This window comes from Artemia franciscana, chromosome 7, assembly GCF_032884065.1.
Source record: "Artemia franciscana chromosome 7, ASM3288406v1, whole genome shotgun sequence".
Taxonomy (NCBI): Eukaryota; Metazoa; Arthropoda; class Branchiopoda; order Anostraca; family Artemiidae; genus Artemia; species Artemia franciscana.
The window spans coordinates 39674464-39692720 of record NC_088869.1 but is presented as its reverse complement, the minus strand read 5'-3'; the positions used below and the strand labels follow the sequence as shown (position 1 = coordinate 39692720).

At 35.6% G+C, this 18257-nt stretch overlaps 1 protein-coding gene across 2 annotated transcripts; it reads right to left on the bottom strand.

Moving 5' to 3' along the window:
* Positions 1-2620: 2620 nt before the first annotated feature.
* On the bottom strand, positions 2621-18208 carry LOC136029275 (ribonuclease P protein subunit p20-like). 2 transcript variants are annotated; one of them, XM_065707528.1, is made up of 4 exons: positions 18140-18208; positions 11099-11259; positions 6156-6324; positions 2621-2886 (listed from the first exon to the last, which is right to left on the bottom strand). In XM_065707528.1, the coding sequence occupies exons 2-4, from the start codon at positions 11237-11239 to the stop codon at positions 2765-2767; spliced, it is 432 nt and encodes a 143-aa protein (XP_065563600.1). In that variant the 5' UTR covers positions 11240-11259; positions 18140-18208; the 3' UTR covers positions 2621-2764. The 2 variants fall into 2 exon arrangements, with proteins under 2 accessions (XP_065563600.1, XP_065563599.1); XM_065707527.1 differs by having other exon boundaries at positions 18087-18199.
* Between the last annotated feature and the right edge of the window lie 49 nt (positions 18209-18257).

Sequence of the window (18257 nt, the reverse complement as noted above, 5' to 3'; positions counted from 1 at the left end):
TCAACAGTAACCGAAACTCTAAAAAATGGATACCATTTTGATACCAATAGTTACATCAAAAGAATCGCATTTTAATGCTGATTTTAAATATATAAGTTTCATCAAGATCAGTTATACCCGTCAAAAGTTACGAGCCTGAGAAAATTTGCCTCATTTTAGAAAATAGGGCGAAACACCCCATAAAAGTCATACAATCTTAACGAAAATCACACCATCAGATTCAGAGTATCAGAAAACCTTATTGTAGAAGTTTTAAGCTCCTATCTACAAAAATGCGGAATTTCGCATTTTTTGCCAGAAGACAGATCACGGATGCGTGTTTATTTGTTTTTCCCCCAGGGGTGATCGTATCGACTGATGGTCCTAGAATGTCGCGAGAGGCTCATTCTAACGGAAATTAAAAGTTCTAGTGCTCTTTTTAAGCGACCAAAAAAATTGGAGGGCACCTAGGCCCCCTTCCACGCTCATTTTTCCCCAAAAGTCACCGGATCAAAATTCTGAGATAGCCATTTTATTCACCATAGTCGAAAAACCAAATAACTATGTCTTTAGGGACGACTTACTCCCCCGCAATCCCCATGGGAGGGGCTGCAAGTTACAAACTTTGACCTGTGTTTACATATAGTAATGGTTACTGGGAAGTGTACAGACGTTTTCAGGGGATTTTTTTTTGTTTAGGGGGGAGATTTAAGGGGGGGGGTTACGTGGGAAGATATTTCCATGGAGAAACTTGTCATGGGGGAAGAAAATTTCAATGAAGGAGGCGTAGAATTTTCTAGCATTATTTGAAAAAACAATAAAAAAATAAATATGAAGTTTTTTCGAATGAAAGTAAGGAGCAGCATTAAAACTTAAAACGAACAAAAATTATTACGCATATGAGGGGCTTACCTCCTCGTTATACCTCACTCTTTACGCTAAAGTATTTTTAGTAATTTCAACTATTTATTCTTCGGCCTTTGTGATTCAGAGCTCATTCTTAAGGAATTGGGACAAAATTTAAGCTTTAGGTTAAAGAGCGAGGTATCGACGAGGGTTGAACCCCCTCATACACGCAATAAAAACATACGAATATAGAAGTTCGTTACGTAAATTAATTCGTAAGTTACATATATTTTTTACCAATGAAAACCTTTGTAAAAAATTAAAAGTTCTAGTTTCTTTTTTAAGTAATCAAAAAATTGGGGGGCAACTAGGCCTCCTCCCTCGTTCCTTTTTTCTCAAAATCTTCCGATTAATTGCAATTAATTAATATACAAATTTCGTTCTAATCATTTATGTGCGGAGAGCCAAGATCAAAACATGCATTAATTCAAAAACGTCCAGAAATTAAATAAAAAAAAGTTTTTAAATGAAAGTAAGGAGCAACATTAAAACTTAAAACGAACAGAAATTACTCCGTACATGAAAGAGGCTTTTCTTCCTCAACGCCCCACTCTTTACGCTAAAGTTTCTTACTGTTTTAAAAATAGAGTTAAAAGAAAGAGTAAAAAAAAAACACGCCATTTCACACTAAAATCTTTTTAAGATTATCTCCCTAAAAAAAATCCCATGAGCACCTTGCTATGGAATCAGATCATTTCCTAAATTAAAAATAAAGTACATTATTGCAAATTCCATCTTGAGACGTACCTTCTACGTCTAGCATGTAAAACAATAAACAGGACTCATCCAGACGATATGCCTGGCCCTCAGTTATTTCCTTTTTTTTCTTTTCTTTTTTTTGCAATCCTTGCAAAAAAAACTTCGCTCACCCAAAAAAAGCGCTTCTAGAAAAGAAAATAATCCTTGAAATAGAAATTTATATATTCCCTGATCCCCTCCCCTTTCATAGAAGAATATAAATATAGAAAAAGTATTAAGCTACATTCTTATGAGTCACTTGTTTAATTCTGTACTCCCTCCACTCCCAAGTTATTGGCTCAAGCTAGTAATCTAAAAATAGTAGTAATGAATACTTGACGGATTTCCCTTCCCTCCTCCCTTTTATTTCCTCTTTGTCCCCCTAATTTCACTACTCAATAATTTTTTATTTTACCCAGACAGCCGAAAGACCTTGTCAGCGATAGAGGATACAATATTAAAGAAACACTACTTATGGATAAGAAGATCTACGATTTACCTGGACACTCCTCCCTCCCCCAGCTGAAAGCATGAAATATAAAAAAAATGACTTACAATTTTTTCGTCTTCTGTTCTTTCACAGCCCCCCCCAAACTACAACCTTGTGTAGCGATCTAAAAATAGTATATGTGTATTCGTTGCACCTTACCCTGCTCCCCCTCTTTATTTTCTCTTAGTATCTAGTTTCTTCTCATCAACAAAGTCACTTTTTAACCAGACATCTGACATATTTTAATTAAAAGTAAAGAAGACAAAATGAATAGAGGGGAGAATGCTTCTGGATAAGAAAACTCATAAATTCCTTGAACTTTCACATACATAAGAGTCTTAAAAACTAACAAATGAAAATAAAATATAAAAGACCAAATTGTCCTCTTGATCACGCTTCTTGTCAATAAATTTTGTGCTGCTCTTAAAAAAACAATCACACAAAAATATAAATTCAAGCCATCAGCAATAAATAATGGCAAAAATAAAGAAAACCAGCCTACATTAATTAACTGATCTTCTTTTAATGATACAAGCAATAAAAATACAAAAACACTCAGGGAATTAATCCAAAGTTCAAAGAGTGAAAGACCTAGCCACTGAGATAAGGCTCTTAGGTCAAAATCTGTGTTCGTCATAGTTTTGGGATTTGTTAGATAGTATCACTTGTGCTAGGTAACTGAGGAACCACTTTCGTAAGTTTTATATGAACTGCCGAGGATTTCCGAGGTTGAGTCATCGGCTCAAGGTGGTCTTGAAGAGGTTCAAGGTCATCTAAAAGTAAAATAAAATTATCAGCTAAGTTTCCTTACATGATGCTACTTGCTTACTTTCATCTTCATAGTCTTGTCCATTCCAGTCTCACGGGACACATTAATAGGTAAGATGTGCGACGATCTGAAGGTTGTATGTTCGAATCCTAGTGTGGCCGTTTTTTTTTGTCAAATTATTTTACAATTTTTATTGTAGGAGTGAAAGGAGGGAATGTTCCTTCCTAGGTGTGGGTGTGTTAATCTATATAAAAAAAATGAACAGAAATTACAATGAATACTCTAATTGAAACTTCAAACAAAAAGAAACTAAGACAATCAGAAGTAGAGCTAACACCACCCATCCCTTCTAAAGACTGGAACGTCATTTATAACTTCTGAAAAAAAAGTTCATTTCGGTCTGCCATAGCATTAAAAATAAAGAAAGAAAATAACCAGTAAGTAAGGTTCATTTCTCCCAAGGCGTTTAACCTCTATCCACTTATTAGTTCAAATAAGCTAAGGAACTGGAGCCTGGGAGCTCAAGGAGATTTTTGTCTCCGGTGCTGCATTGAAAAAATAAGAGCAATTGACAAGATGTAATTATTTTATCTAGTACATGTATCATTAGTCTAAATCCTATTTTTTTTAGTATTTCTGCTGATGACGGTCACTGTACATGTGATCGAAGTATCCAGTATATTTTGTGAATGTTATTATCATTGTCCAATATAAGGATTTATCCCTATTCGAATTTTTATCTATCGTCACGGAAAGGCCGTGTGGTCTTCGAAACTACCTACGTTATAAAAGAAACAACCTTAAAATTGTGTTTTGTTTTCAGTAAAGCACAAATGACGTAGAAGACATAGACCTACTCTTGTTTGTGGTAGTTTTTGCTCGATTTAAGGTCGAATTGATCATTTACTGTAATTTATGTTCCTTTTGGGTTTGAATATATTTCTGGTCGCCTCGGGTTTTAATCTGGCTCTTTACTTTGAAAAATTTATTTTTCGTTGTTTTTAAACTGATTTTAGGAATGTAAAACAGTTCAAAATAGGGGTGAAACCTTTTTATTGACAAGTGATTAGATATAAAATTATTTAACTGGATATTTCGAACACAAATACAGTGTTCATCATCAGCAGTAAAACTCGTTCCTATTTTGAACTGTTTTACTTTCGTCATGGAAAGGCAGTGTGGTCTTCGAAGTTATCTACGATTTTAGGAATAAATCATTGACAGGCGTTCCACTGCTCTCTTGGATAAAACACCCCGATAGCCAACGCCTTGCTAGCCACGTGCAAGGAGGCTTTCCCTTTCATGGAAGAAGATGAACAAAGAAAGGTCCACCTGGCAAGAAAAAGTCGATCAAAGCCTCAAGTTCCAGGGAGAGCTGACGGAAATTTTCTCCTATTGCAAGTATAAGTAAACAGTTAGTGTCGGGGACTGCGGACCACTCCCTCCCCTCCTCTTGAGTAGAAATCAGCTGCTTAGCGTTTTCCTTTTTTATGCTAGGTAAAAAGAAACATGGTGATAAAAGGTACATTACCACTGACAAGCTAGGATAGAACTGCTACGAAAATTATGCTTCCCCCATTTCTTAAATAAATAAATATACACGATTTTTATAAATAAATGTACTACAGCTGTTACTACTTACAGCTCACTGGGGCACAAAGTCGCCTGATATAGTCTAATATAGCTGCGGGCGGTCCTTCACCCCGTTTGAGGACAACCTGTTTTTCGTTTGGCCCCAATTGAATGGCAAAATAGCACAATCTTCCAAGTTCTATCGTCCACAGTTAGCTAAATTCCACACCCTTCCAACTTTCACTTCGTGGGGAAAATCAATCCCGAAGCCATAACCTACCAACCAAAACTCTTCTTCAACATTGCTTGAGCAGGCTAAATTAATGTTAGACATGTAAAAATTACATGGAGACTAGAAAACTTTTGGCAATTCTGATAATTAATAAGTAAAACACAAACTGTCGGCTATAAGGAGCGATCCCCCTCCCCGATGGTTTGGACGACGTTTAATTATGTTTGCTTTTATTCAAAGATAAAAAAAAAAACAAAAAAAGAAAAGAAAGTAGTCGAAATTGTAGCCAAAAAAATAATGATCCAGGAAAAAACGTCAAAACTCAGTCATATTGCTGAACTTAAATGAATCTTACTTTATATAATTGGCAAATGACCATAGCTAAAAAAGAATCAATAATCTGAAAATCATCCCGTAGAGTTACACAACGGGTACCGGAAGCCAACAGACAAGGGTTTGATTAAAAACGATGAATTCTGTTTTTTGGTAAGCAAGTTTTTTCTTCTGGCTAGCTGATTGAGGTAGAGTAGAAATTCTAGGAATGTTCGCGGAAGTAGGGGGAGAGGGAGGATAATGAAACTTAGGATTTTGTTCTGGGGGAAGAGAGCGAAGTACATTTTCTATTGTCCTTACAAGAGTGCATATGCTAACAGGGGTCTTAGGCGAAGACGAAGCCCAGTGTGAAAAGGGCGCCAATGAGCAAAATCTTGGGGAGAGCAATGTGACAAAGATGCCAATAATTGATCAAATGGACAAATTTATTCTAAAACAAAAAGTAGAAAAAAAAAGGATAAGAGGGCACCAGAAAAAATCTCGGGGGGGGATCCCCCAGCCCCCCTGGATCCATCATTGTATACTAAAGGTTATTTGACTAGAACCTTTAACAAAAATGCATCTTTGACTAGCTCTTGCTCTTGTTAATCTCTCTAACTAGCACAATATTAATCATGGTTCGTTTCAAACACTTTGTCTATCTCCACCCTATATATTCTTCGAAATGAACAAAGAAGGAAGGGGGGGGGGTCATTAATAAAACAAATAACAGAAAAACTATACGAAAATAAAAGCGAAATCACATGATTCGGGAGGAAGGACCCAAAGCCCCCATAACACATGAATACGTTTCCTTATATTTGTCATAGAGATTGTCTGGAAGATTTAGGAGCTTACTTCAAAAGAATTTTATTAGCTGCCTACCAAAGCCGTATCCAGGGAGTGTAGAAGGTTAGTGGGTTTAACACTCCTCCCTCCAAAAGGTTTGCCCAACTCTAAAAACATAAACAAATTAAAATAAACAAATTTTTAGAGCATTTTTCAAAGATTTTATTTTTTATTTTATACAAAAAGGCACGAAAGGTAATTTGTAACGCTTTAAAGAAAAAGTCAAAAATTCCCTTTTTGCAATGATCCTTAAATTAATTAACTGGAAAACTATGAATCAATTCTTTTTGCTTCTAAACAAAACTTACCCAATAGCTCAACAGTTGAAGTGGTTGGGGATACTTCCAGAATTCCATGAAATTCGTCCTTTAATGTAAGGGCCAAATTAATTGCTCTTGGCAACGCAGCTCCTAAACCATGAATATAAATAGTAGTTTCTTTGTCTTCCAGTAATTTTCTACATCTGGCTAATTGGGCCTGCAGAAAATAAATTCTATAGTTGTTTTGGTATTTGCTTAGAAAGCTATCTAGAGATAAGGAAACTTGCTAAGAAAACAATTCTTACTTCATAATGTGCAGAACAATCATAGTTAAAACCTTTTGCATACTTTACTACCAGCCTCCCCCCCCCCCTAATGTGCAAATATATAACCCAAATTATATATTTCCTAACTATTCTAAGCATGCATCTCGGTTGTTTTGACCCATGTACCTGTAAATTGAATAAACTGTGACGAAAAAAACCGGAAAAGCAAGTCACGTGTGGAGCAATACCTTGAAAAATACATAATTTGGGCAACATATTTGCAAATTAAGTGGGACGAAGGGGGTAAAGTATAGCGAGGCTACATACAGAGTATGTAAACTATTATTATTCTGCATATTATGAAGTAAGAATTGTCTTCTTGAGATGTTTCCTTATCTCCAGGTTGCTAGCTATCTAGGCAAATTCCGTTGTTTTTACTAAGATAAAGGCCTATGAAACTATGGCAATGTATCTCCAAAATTTATTGCAATAGGTAAACAAAATCTAAATTTTAAGAACAGACAGAACTAACTGTCATCTAGCATGACTTTCCCCCCTCAATCCACAACAAAGCGACTCCCGCGCAGGGTTGCAGTGCCTGTTGACAAACTTCAGCCGGTACGCTATGCCCGCCAGCGGTTAGCGAAGAGTTTTATACCTAGTTTTGTAAAAATGTATAACGAAAGTCAGGAGGATTGATATGTTTTGTTTTCTTTGTTTTGTTTTTTTATTTTTTATTTTGCGTCGCTTTTTAATGTGACCATACCAAAGAAATTTGGCAGTGCCATGAAAATTTTGGTGAAAATAAAATCTTATCTATCTATCTATCTATCATCATAGTACTGAATGCCACTACTGCGTCCCCAGTCATCCAGTGGCTTTTTTCTAGGCTACGTTGCAACACAGACAAAATATGTAATTTGTGACATCTATACATCAAATAGTCATAGTTCTAAATGCCACCACCGAGTCATCAGTCATCCAGTGTTTCTTTTTTCTTTTTTTTGATAGAATACACTGGGAGACAAGCAATGTCAATGCAATTTGCAAAGTATCTACACGTTGCATAATCATTAGTTCTGAATGTTACAACTGAATCATCAAACATCCAATGGCATTTCTTTTTTAAGCTACATTCTAACGCAGGCGAAATGATTGTAATCTGTAAAAATATCTGTATATCGCATCACTGTAGCTCTGAATGCAACCACCCAATCACCAATCAACTAGTGGCATTTGGTTTTTTTCATTTGTAGGCTAAATTCTGACACGGTCAAACTGATTGTAATTTTTGAAATAATTGCTCGTCACATCATTGTAGTTCTGAATGCCACCCCTTAATCCCCTTCATCTAGTGGCATTTCTTTTTTGTAGGCTATGATGTGGCACAAGAAAGTCATTGTAACTTTCAAATTATCTACGCATTACATCATTGTAGTTCTGAATGCCACCAGTGAATCACTAGTCATCCAATGGCAATTCCTTTTTTTTACAGGTAGACCTATATTGTAACACTGATACTTAAGCATATAATTGAAACAAAAAACGATGTAGCAGAAAAAAAAAGCTCAAACTGAAAATAAGTTCGTATTTAAATAAAAGATTTTCAACAAAATATAATTTTTTTCCCTATTGTTTTATTAGATTTTGCAAGCCAAACAAGGGTTTGATGTCATTATTGTCACACACCAGCGCCATAAGAGCAAGGGGTATGGGAACACTCAAGCGAAACACAAAAAAAGAAAACTTCATCCGAAAAATAAGTTGAGTTTTTAGATTCACAATTTCTTACTGAAACTTATCATGTCAGTCTTAAAACTTCATTAAATTAAAAAAAAGCAAGCTTTTTTCAGCTAAAAGTAAGGAGCAACATTAAAACTTAAAACGAACAGAAATTATTACGTGTATGAATTGGATCGCCCCCTCGTCAAAACCGTACTCTTTACGCTACAGTTTTTTTTTGTATTTTTAAAAAAAACTTCCTATTGTTCTAATTAATCGACCCTTGTGTTTCAGGACTTGTTCTTAAATTATTGGGACAAAATTCAAACTTCAGCGTAAAGTGCGAGGTTTTGATGAGGGGGCAATCCCCTTCGCACACGTAATAATTTCTGTTCGTTTTTAAGTTTTAATGTTGCTCCTTACTTTGTCACAACTCTACTTTTTAAACTAATAAAAAACTTTAGCGTAAACAGTGAGGCGTTGAGGTGACAGCCCATTTCATATACGAAATAGTTTCTGTCCGTTTTAAGTTTTAATGTCGCTCCTTACTTTCAATTAAAAAAAAAAAATTAATTTAAAAGAAAATTTTGTTCCTTTTATATCATACTCTGTTATTCAACATCTTGAGGTGGCAAGAAGGATATCGTGCAATGCCCAGGTCCTCCAATAGGTCTTAGAATTGCTTGTGCAGTCAGGGTCGTATTGTATGCAGATGTAGTTGATTCTACTTTTTAAAACAGTAAAAAACTTTAGCATAAAGAGCGGAACGTTGAGGAGGGAACAGTCCCTTTCATATGCGGAGTAATTTCTGTTTGTTTCAAGTTTTAATATCGCTCCTTACTTTCAGTTAAAAAAAAACTTGTTTTTTTTTATTTAATGTCTGAACGTTTTTGAATTAATGCATATTTTGATTCTGGCTCTCCACACATGAGTTAAAACGAAGTTTGCATATTAATTTTTTTTTTGGCTAAATTGCTTTCTCACAGTTTTGATCGGACGATTTTGAGAAAAAAAGGAGTGGGGGAGTAGGCCGAGTTACCCTAAAATTTTTTGGTTATTTAAAAAGGCAACTAGAACTTTTAATTTTTTACGAACATTTTATTAGTAAAAATATACGTAACTTACGAATTAACTTACGTAACAAACTTCTATATTCGTATGTTTTTATTACGTATATGAGGGGGTTCACCCCCTCGTCAATACCTCGCTCTTTACACTAAAGCTTAAATTCTGTCCCAATTCCTTAAGAATTACCCCTGAATCATAAGGTTTGTTTAAAGTTTTAATGCTGCTCCTTGCTTTCAGTTGAAAAAACTTTTTCATATTTACTTTTCATTGTTTTTTTAAAAAATGCTAAGAAATCCTGCGCTCCTTTCATGGAAATTTTCTTTCACCATGACAAATTCCTCCATAGAAAGTTTCCTCCGCATAAACCCCTCCCCCCAGCCAAAAAAATCCCCTAAAAGTGTCTGTACACTTTCCAATAACCATTTCAATAGGTAAACACTGGTCAAATTTGTAACTTGCAGCCCCTCCCACGGAGACTACGGAGGAGCAAGTCGTCCCCAAAGACATAGTTATTAGGTTTTCGACTATGCTGAATAAAATGGCTATCTCAGAATTTTATTTCGGTGACTTTTAGAAAAAATGAGCGTAGGAGGGGGCCTAGGTGCCCCCAAATTTTTTTGGTCACTTAAAAAGGGCACTAGAACTTTTAATTTCCGTTATAATGAGCCCTCTCGCGACATTCTAGGACCACTGGGTCGATACAGTTACCCCTAGAAAAAAAGAAAAAAAAAACAACAAATAAACATGCACCCCTGATCTGTCTCGTGGCAAAAATACAAAATTCCACATTTTTGTAGACAGGAGATTGAAACTTCTACTGTAGGGTTCTCTGATACGCTAAATATGATGTTGTGGTTTCCGTTAAGATTCTATGACTTTTAAGGGTTTTTACCCCTTTTTTTAAATAAGGCAAATTTTCTCAGACTCGTAACCTCTGATAGGTAATTGTAAAGTTGATAAAACTTACAGATTTAAAATCAGCATTAAAATGCGATTCTGTTCATGTAAGTGTTCTTATAAAAATTCCGTTTTTTAGAGTTCTGGTTACTATTGAGCCGGGTCGCTCCTTACTACAGTTTGCTACCACGAACTGTTTTATTTGGGAGTTACAGTGTATAACTCGCCCAGTATGACAGGGTGCAATATTTTAAAAAGATCTGTTCTTTTTTTCCATTCGTTTTTTCCGTTTGCATTTTTCTGAAAAACAGAAACAGCGCTAATGCTTAATTTGAATTCTAGGATTGCCAATTCTACCACAAAATGAGAGTTCCAATTGGATAGTCAGAATGTATATCCCTTTTTTCTGGAATTAGATGCAAATATAACATGATTGAGACCACATACAAAGCAAAAAAACTGGATATATTCTAGGGAATTAGACTAGTAGTTTAATGAACATACAAAGAAAATCCTTCGTTAACAAGTAAACTTAAGCTTCAAATATTTTACAATAATTGTCTTTTTATAGAATATTGGATACTTGAATAGTACATTAAAAGTAGTAACTAGATTCTGGGATTGCCGGTTTTTATAACAATTTGAACTACCTTATGCCCTTAACTGATGGTCCCCACTTGGGGCAAACTAATATGCTGAAGAGGAGGGGGGGGAGGGGCAGAATTCCCGGATACTTGCTGATCCCCTTTCCCTATGCCCAGCTACACCTATATCTGCATACAAAAATGTAGCAATATTGTTATATTGCCTGAAAAAAACTTCAACATCATGCAGCATTAAGCTACCCAAACAAATTTTAAATTCAGTAGTGAAACCTAAATAAAAATATTTTTGTGTTCATTTTTTCAGCGCTTCTTGTACCATTGTTTAGAATGGTTTTGTGTATTGTTGGGTAGGGGTGTCTGTTGTTTACTCCTATTACACTAACAATAAAGCACAATTCCTCTCTTACTACTCTGTGTACTGTTTTACTAATACCTTGAAATCTGTCTTATTGTTCACATAGATGTCATTATTCCTTTTTGGTAACTTAGGAGGTAGGCGCTTTCTCAGACTAAACTCTTCAGGGTCAAATACTATTCTTGGCTTTTTAGCTGCTTGTACTTCAGGCTCAGCCATTTTATATCTCTTTTAAGTACCTATAACAGATAATAACAATCATAGATGTACTCAAGCACAAAACTTAAGGGGTGCATTCGAGCTGTCCAAAGCACCACATTATGCTACATCTTCTCAAGAGATGGGCTGAGGCAACTTGTGTTAAAACAAAAGAAGCTATTGTGTTTGATTAATGATAGAGGTGATATTCACTGGAAAGAATCAAAGCATACTTTTCTTGATTTGGAGTTAGCATGCTAAACTACCCATACATACCATACATACAATACATACCACTAAAAAAAAATGTATTAAGAAAACAACAAATATAAGTGAGGATAATTTTTGGCCAGTAAATGCAACAAGAAAACAAAGCAGATTTAATCTGTCCTGAATACTAGGAAAGAATAAAGAAATATATACTGTAAAAAAAAAAAAAAAAAAAAAAATCATTTTGGAATTCCCCATGTGAATATGCCTGATATTTCTACAAAAAAAGTATGCCTTTGTCTTTGACAAAACGCATATAAACTGAACAAAGTTTGCAGTATTCAATATTAATTTAAGCCCAAAAAGATAATAATAGGCCTACCCATGAAGGCTACTTTAAAATAAACATCTCTTCAAATCCAATTCTGAATTGGTAATTATTTATATTTTCAGAGCAAATAGAAAAACGTGTTTCTTGGAGGAGGCCGGCAAACGGCCTTCAATGGCATGCCGATGAGTATTACAGAAGACAAAGACTTCTTACACGTCGTATTTTGTCTGAATATTGTACTGAAAGTACAAGACGTGGCCTTTTGAAGAGTTCTCAAATCAACAGGAAGTGACAAGTCATATTTGCAAGCAACATCTCTGCAGGCCATAAATAACGCACCTTACACAATAAATGATCAGTCCATAACTACCTTATTTACAGGCCATAAATAATGGAGCTTAAACAATAAATAGTCAGTCCATATCTACCTTATTTACAGGCCATAAATAACGCAGTTTGTACAATAAATGATCAGTAAACCCATACCTTATCCTAGACTTTCAAGACAGAAAAAAGGTCCAAGCATAAATTATTCAAAATATGGTAGCTTCCCTTTTTTTATTTTTCTCAAACGTTTGAAATTTTGATTTATTTTTCTCAAACTGTGAAATTTTAATGGCCTAGATTTGTGCCGGAAACTAAAAAGTAGGTTATGTTTATGCTTAAAATGAAATAAAAATTAATTAAAATATTTTCATACTTCAGTAAACTTAGACAAATTTTGTGGTATAGAAGTGGAACTTCGAGAAATTAACATAAGCACAAACAAGACCCAAAGAAAGTGTTTTGTGCCTCATAACTTCACTACATCCTTATTTATCAGGTTTTAAAGAATTTGAAAAATGTATCATGGATTAGTATGGCTTAAAATCCAATTCAGATCATTAGATTTGTGTTTCTAAAGCCTCGAGTTTCAAAGCTATTTTAAGGCAGTAATTAGATAGAAAAATAAAAATATACCATTTTGCTTCTTGCATTTGATAATTATTCTACATACAGCAAACTCTGCCATTAAAGTTCTATCCCACCCCTGCTCCACCAATAAAATAGCTGGAAATGGCCTTTATTTATTTATTTTTTTGTTTTGAATTGGCTTTAATTGATATTATGAACCAATTACAGAAGGAAAATAACCACAGACAAAAATCGAAACCAGCAAAATCAGCTAACTGTTGCACATAGACTAGGACTAAAGGCAACCACATTAGGGTGGCAAGGGGATACATTTTCAATATAGCAAGGGACAATTTTGTTGTGTTCAATTTTTCAATGAAAACACCAAAACTAGATAATTTTCAATGAAAATTATACTAGATAATTTAAAATGATGATTTCATTTTCAATGAAATTATCTTCTACGATTTTTGAACATTTGCAATGAACATTAAAAAAAAAAATCTAAGTCTAGGGGCTGCTCCCACCTCAAAATACATGCCTATGGGAGAAGGCTACAAAATAATAAGGATGCTGGTAATTACTATATTTATCAAGGGTATCAATTTGGAAACTGAAACTTATTTTTCCATTTGATTTCTGGATTAAAATGTTAATTTACCCATGATTTAGACCCTAAATTCATTCCTAAAAATTTAATCTTACTACATCATTAACTATCTTGGATAGCACAGAGCCTCTCTACTATTTTCTTACTTACTTATAGCTGAACCAGCCATTTGTCTTCACCTAGCATCTGAAATACAGAATCACCCTTTAAATTCTATGGTTTCATAGAACTTCAAAACACCCCGTCAAAGTATATAGGCTTTAAATTCATTGTTGAGAATTTTAGTCTCCAAAATCTACAACTTTCTCAACACTGAAAAGTCAAGCAATAAGAATATTACAAAAAAAGTTATATATATATAACTTTTTTATATATCCTCGGGTGGATTCCGTTGGGGCCGGCTGATTTGTTGGCATCAAGGTTTTTAGCCTCTTTTCCACCATAGGTACAGTGATAACAACCATGCTCATGGGAGACGGTATGACGTATTTAGGAGGGGGTAGAGACTCACTATCTGGTTCTGTTTTGAAGACGGAAGCGAACTGGTTTTTTAGTAAGTTTGCTAGTTTCTGGGTGTCAGTCACTTCTCCTCCATCATCAGTAGTGAGGCATTTAACACAGCGCCTAGCGTGGTCTTTACTAGAGACGTAATTTCAAAACTTTTTTGGGTTACTCTTGCATTCATTGGCAAGTCCAAGCTCAAAATTTTGGTATAGTTGTTTAGTTAAGTTTCGCAGTCTGTTCCGAGCTTGAACGTACTTTTCATAGTGACCAGGCTTATCTCTTTTTTTTCCAGTGGCGCAATTTGCGATTTCTTTGTCTTTTAATGCTAGGGGTCATATACGGTAATGTCTTTGGTACGGGAACCAGCCTTTCTGTCGTGTTTCTACTCTGAATCTCGGTGACAGCTGTCAGGAATCTCTCCCACTGGTCGTTGACATTGCCCTGAAGTAGCTCATCCCAGTCAATAAGTCTTAGCTCCTTTCTGATCGTCTTGTAATCCGTGTAGACCTTTCTTTTGTATTTGCTTTTCACTGGACATCTAGAGGTGATAACTTCTATGGCGAGATGGTCGCTTTTCCCAACTGGTGGGAGATAATTTACCTTCTGAATCGCTTTGATTCTATTTAAAAATACCAGATCTAATATCGTGGGTTGTTGGGAAGGGCGAACGAAACCGAGTTGGTTGGTCAATTAGTTGGTAGGCAGAAAGGTCGTGTACAGTCTCAATGAATGGTCTAGCGTTAATCAGGCTATTGGCAGTAGGGTTGTAAGGGTACCCGTCTTTCCAGATCAGTTCTGGGAAATTGAAGTCACCTCTGACAATAAATTCACCTTTAAAGTTTTCAATGGCTAGGCGGAACATTAACGAGAGAGTGTTCTCAGTCTCAATGGCTGAGGGTGAGGATGGGCTTCTATAAATACAACCGACTCTGAGAGGGCGTTGGCGCTGGTCTTCATCAGTAAGGTCAAACCATACAGATTTGACAGAGGCTGAACTTGCCTCGATACCTAGCTGACATACTGCATAGGTATTTTTGATCAGAGCCAGAACACTGCGTTTGCATCCTGTACGAGAAAGGTTGGAGACGACTCGGTAACCAGGCATATTAATATGAGAATCTTCTAGCCTTGTTCTTGAATTCTTAGGACACACTTCTGTTAATAAGACCAGGTCATAGTCTTTTTGATACATGAGACTCCTAAGCTCCTGTAATTTGTTTGTTAGTTGATCAACGTTAGATATAAGAATAGAAAAGTCAGGACTTACTTGGTGACTGCTTTTTGTACCTGGTCCCAGCTGATCCTCTTTAATCAGCTCAAAAGGGGTAGCATCCAACTGAGAGTCTAGAGACGTGATACTGGAACTGCCGGTTAAGGATATCAAGGATGCATCTGTTGCAGTCAAGGATAACCCATTGTTGTGCAAGAATACACAGAAACTGTGCCATAGGTCTTGGACACTATCACTTAGTTCTAAACTATGCTCACTATAACTAGACACTTTATTTACAATGCTATATACAAGTCCCCTATTATGCAGATTTAGTGGTGCATGGGCGCCTACTGGGATGGGGGTATTTCCCTTTGGCTTGGTCCGTTTTTTGACACAATTTGAAAGTCATGAATGGCTAGGTTTATCTCCCCTGTGGCAGTTCTGGCTTTAAGCTCTTCTACAAGCGTTTTATGGCAGGCGTGGTCTTCCCTTGACATGTTATTTCTGAATCGTATTTCACCTTTCTTCTCGAAGGATTTCTGAAGAATTTGCTTTTTTAGTGCAAAGGAACTAACCATGAATATGACTGGTGGTGGGCGGCTGCTACCCAATGGCTGCACCATGGACCCCTCTCTGGTGCAAGGCAGGAGTCTTCGCACATTGGTTACCGAGTTGCATTGTATACCAAAATCATTATCTAAAATCAAAAGAATAGCTCTGCTGTCATCCTGGGAGGGTTGTATACCATAAGCAATGACATTATTTTTTCTATTCTCTCTGTCTTTTTTGGCACAAACAATACGACGAACATCCGACTCTAATGACTGTTTAAAGTTGAACTGCAGAGAAGAGACTTCACCCTGCACAATTCATCTGGCGTCATCAGCACTACATTTGCTTGCAAGAGATGATTCGACCACATTAACTTTTTCATGGATGGTCATAGCTCAGATCTCAGACTGTTTGCCGACTGCACAATAGACTGATTAGTTAGTAATGAGGATATTAGTTACTTATTCACAACATGTTGTTCTGTACATAGGCTACAACTGTTGTTTTGTACTGTACTTGGCTACAACTGTTCTTTTGTACTGTACTTAAGACAACAGCATATGGTAATTCTGTAACATCTAAACATAACATATACATAACTTGCTTTGCTACTTGAGTTAGACTTGTTTTGGGCTTGCAAGAAACTGCTTGTTTTGGTGCCTAAGTTTTACTCATGCTTGTGCAGTAAAGTGAAGATCTTTTCTAATGGTATTGTGGTAAATCACAGATTCATTCACACAAAGAGATAAATTTCAGACTAATAAAATAGCTGTTGTTATATAGGAGCTAGAGTAATAATATACATAGGCCTAAAATAATGCAAATGAGAAATACATTACTTAAGCTAGCCCTATATATAGGACCATTAGAACAGTGGCAGTTCTCAGCCTAGAGAGGGGGGAGGAACATGCACTGTGACATACCTTGCCCCCCCCACCCAATTCATTGATTATGGGTTCTAAACCAATGCTGCATTAGGAAGCATTTGTGAATGAATTGATAAGTATAGCTGTTTTGAACATAAAGGAAGAAATCAATAAGTTCACCCTGTCAGTTATGAAACCTTGTATAGGTAAATGTTTAGTTTCATCACAAGCTGTCTAAAGGGTGTATTACTGCATATAGCAAGATTCTGATGATTGCATATTATTTCTTTATCATTATTATAGTCGTGCATCCATTTTTTAGCTTTCTAAAATCCACCTCTAACAAGACTAAAAATGCATGAAGTGGGCTTGCTTACAGGTATCATTACCTATAGAACAAAGCCTATTAGTACATGGGCCCTGCAGGCAGCAGGGTGAGATCTTTATTCTATATTTATTCAACAAAGAGTGAAAAAAGCTAAAAAAAACTTTAAACATGGTTTATTGACTAAATATAGGGTAAAATTCTAGTTAATTGACTTCTTGCTATCTCGGAAAGGGTTTAGGTTAGGAAAATGAAACTTTCATGGATGGGTCTACCAGCTAAAGTATGTCCCGGGAAGGTATTTTAAAGTACCCACCTCCTCTCCTTCTCCCTCTAGAGGTCCCTGAAATTTGCCTACATGACAGGTCATACCTATTGAAATTTTGACAAAACAACATTTTACCTTAATTTTCAGTTACTAGTTGCTTTTTCTCTGCCTTTAGTTCTGAAAAATGCAATTCCTGTTATTTGAGTAGAATTTTGAGCCATTTTAATGTTTTCTTTCACAATTTAGGAAGTGTAGCCTATTTGTATATCTTTGAAACCTTATAAAATGGAATTGAGCAAAGGTTTGAAGCTGAAAACAATTTTGCTGTACTTCAATTAAGCAGAAGATCTATTTTGCAAGGTTTTACTTTTATAACACACATATTTTTAAAGGTCATCAAGGTAGAAGGAGTGGAGGTAGTTGCTTCAAAATACCTTCCCGGGACCTACTTTGGTCTGTAGATTCATCCCTGAAAGTTTCATTTTACTAACCTAAATCCTTCCTGTGATAGCAAGAAGTCAATTAACTAGAATTTTACCAAATATAGAGTACAGACCTCACTCCACTGTCCACAGGAATCATGTACTAAAATACTTCACTCTATAGGTATTGTTACCTGTAAGCAAATACAAATTTTTAGCTTGCACCATGGAGGAGGAGGGTCAACCAAAAATGGATGAGACACTAAACATTTACCCTCATATACAGGCTATTTACCAAACATGTTGGATAAAATTAACATTGATCTTCATTTGCTCTGAAGTGCAGAGACAACCCACTAAGTCGTCTCAGTGCTTAAAAAAAAGGAAAGAAAAAAAAGTCAACCTCTTGAAGTGAACTCTAAACAGAGCAGAAGAAGCACTTGGTGTGTTTTATCGCTTAATCTTCTCTGTTTATGAATTCAATTCAAAATTTTACTTTTTTATTTTCATTTTTAATTTTTTTTTGCAATGAAGAGGTCTTGGTGGAGACCCTTGCCCTGTATATGCAAATGATTATTCACATAGATAACTTACAATGTTTCTTATTCTAAAGTTAAGACATGCATTGACACTAAGCCTGCAAATGCACTTGAAAATAACCAGATGTGCATACCAGTTTACTTGGAGGAGACAGCTGATACTTATAAAGAGTATCTATTCTCTAACCTTTCTCAAATTTTTTATAAGGACAGGTTTCTTTGAAATATATCTATTGTACTTAGATATTTAGAGATGGCAGGATACAGACAATGAAAATCTAAATAGATGGCTTTTCAATCATTCG

Coding starts and splice junctions, on each gene's coding strand:
- LOC136029275 (XM_065707528.1), bottom strand. CDS start 11,239: ATGGCTGAGCCTGAAGTACAAGCAGCTAAAAAGCCAAGAATAGTATTT. Junction 6,325..11,098: donor ACAATAAGACAGATTTCAAG/GTATTAGTAAAA, acceptor TATTTTCTGCAG/GCCCAATTAGCCAGATGTAG. Junction 2,887..6,155: donor TTCAACTGTTGAGCTATTGG/GTAAGTTTTGTT, acceptor TTTTACTTTTAG/ATGACCTTGAACCTCTTCAA.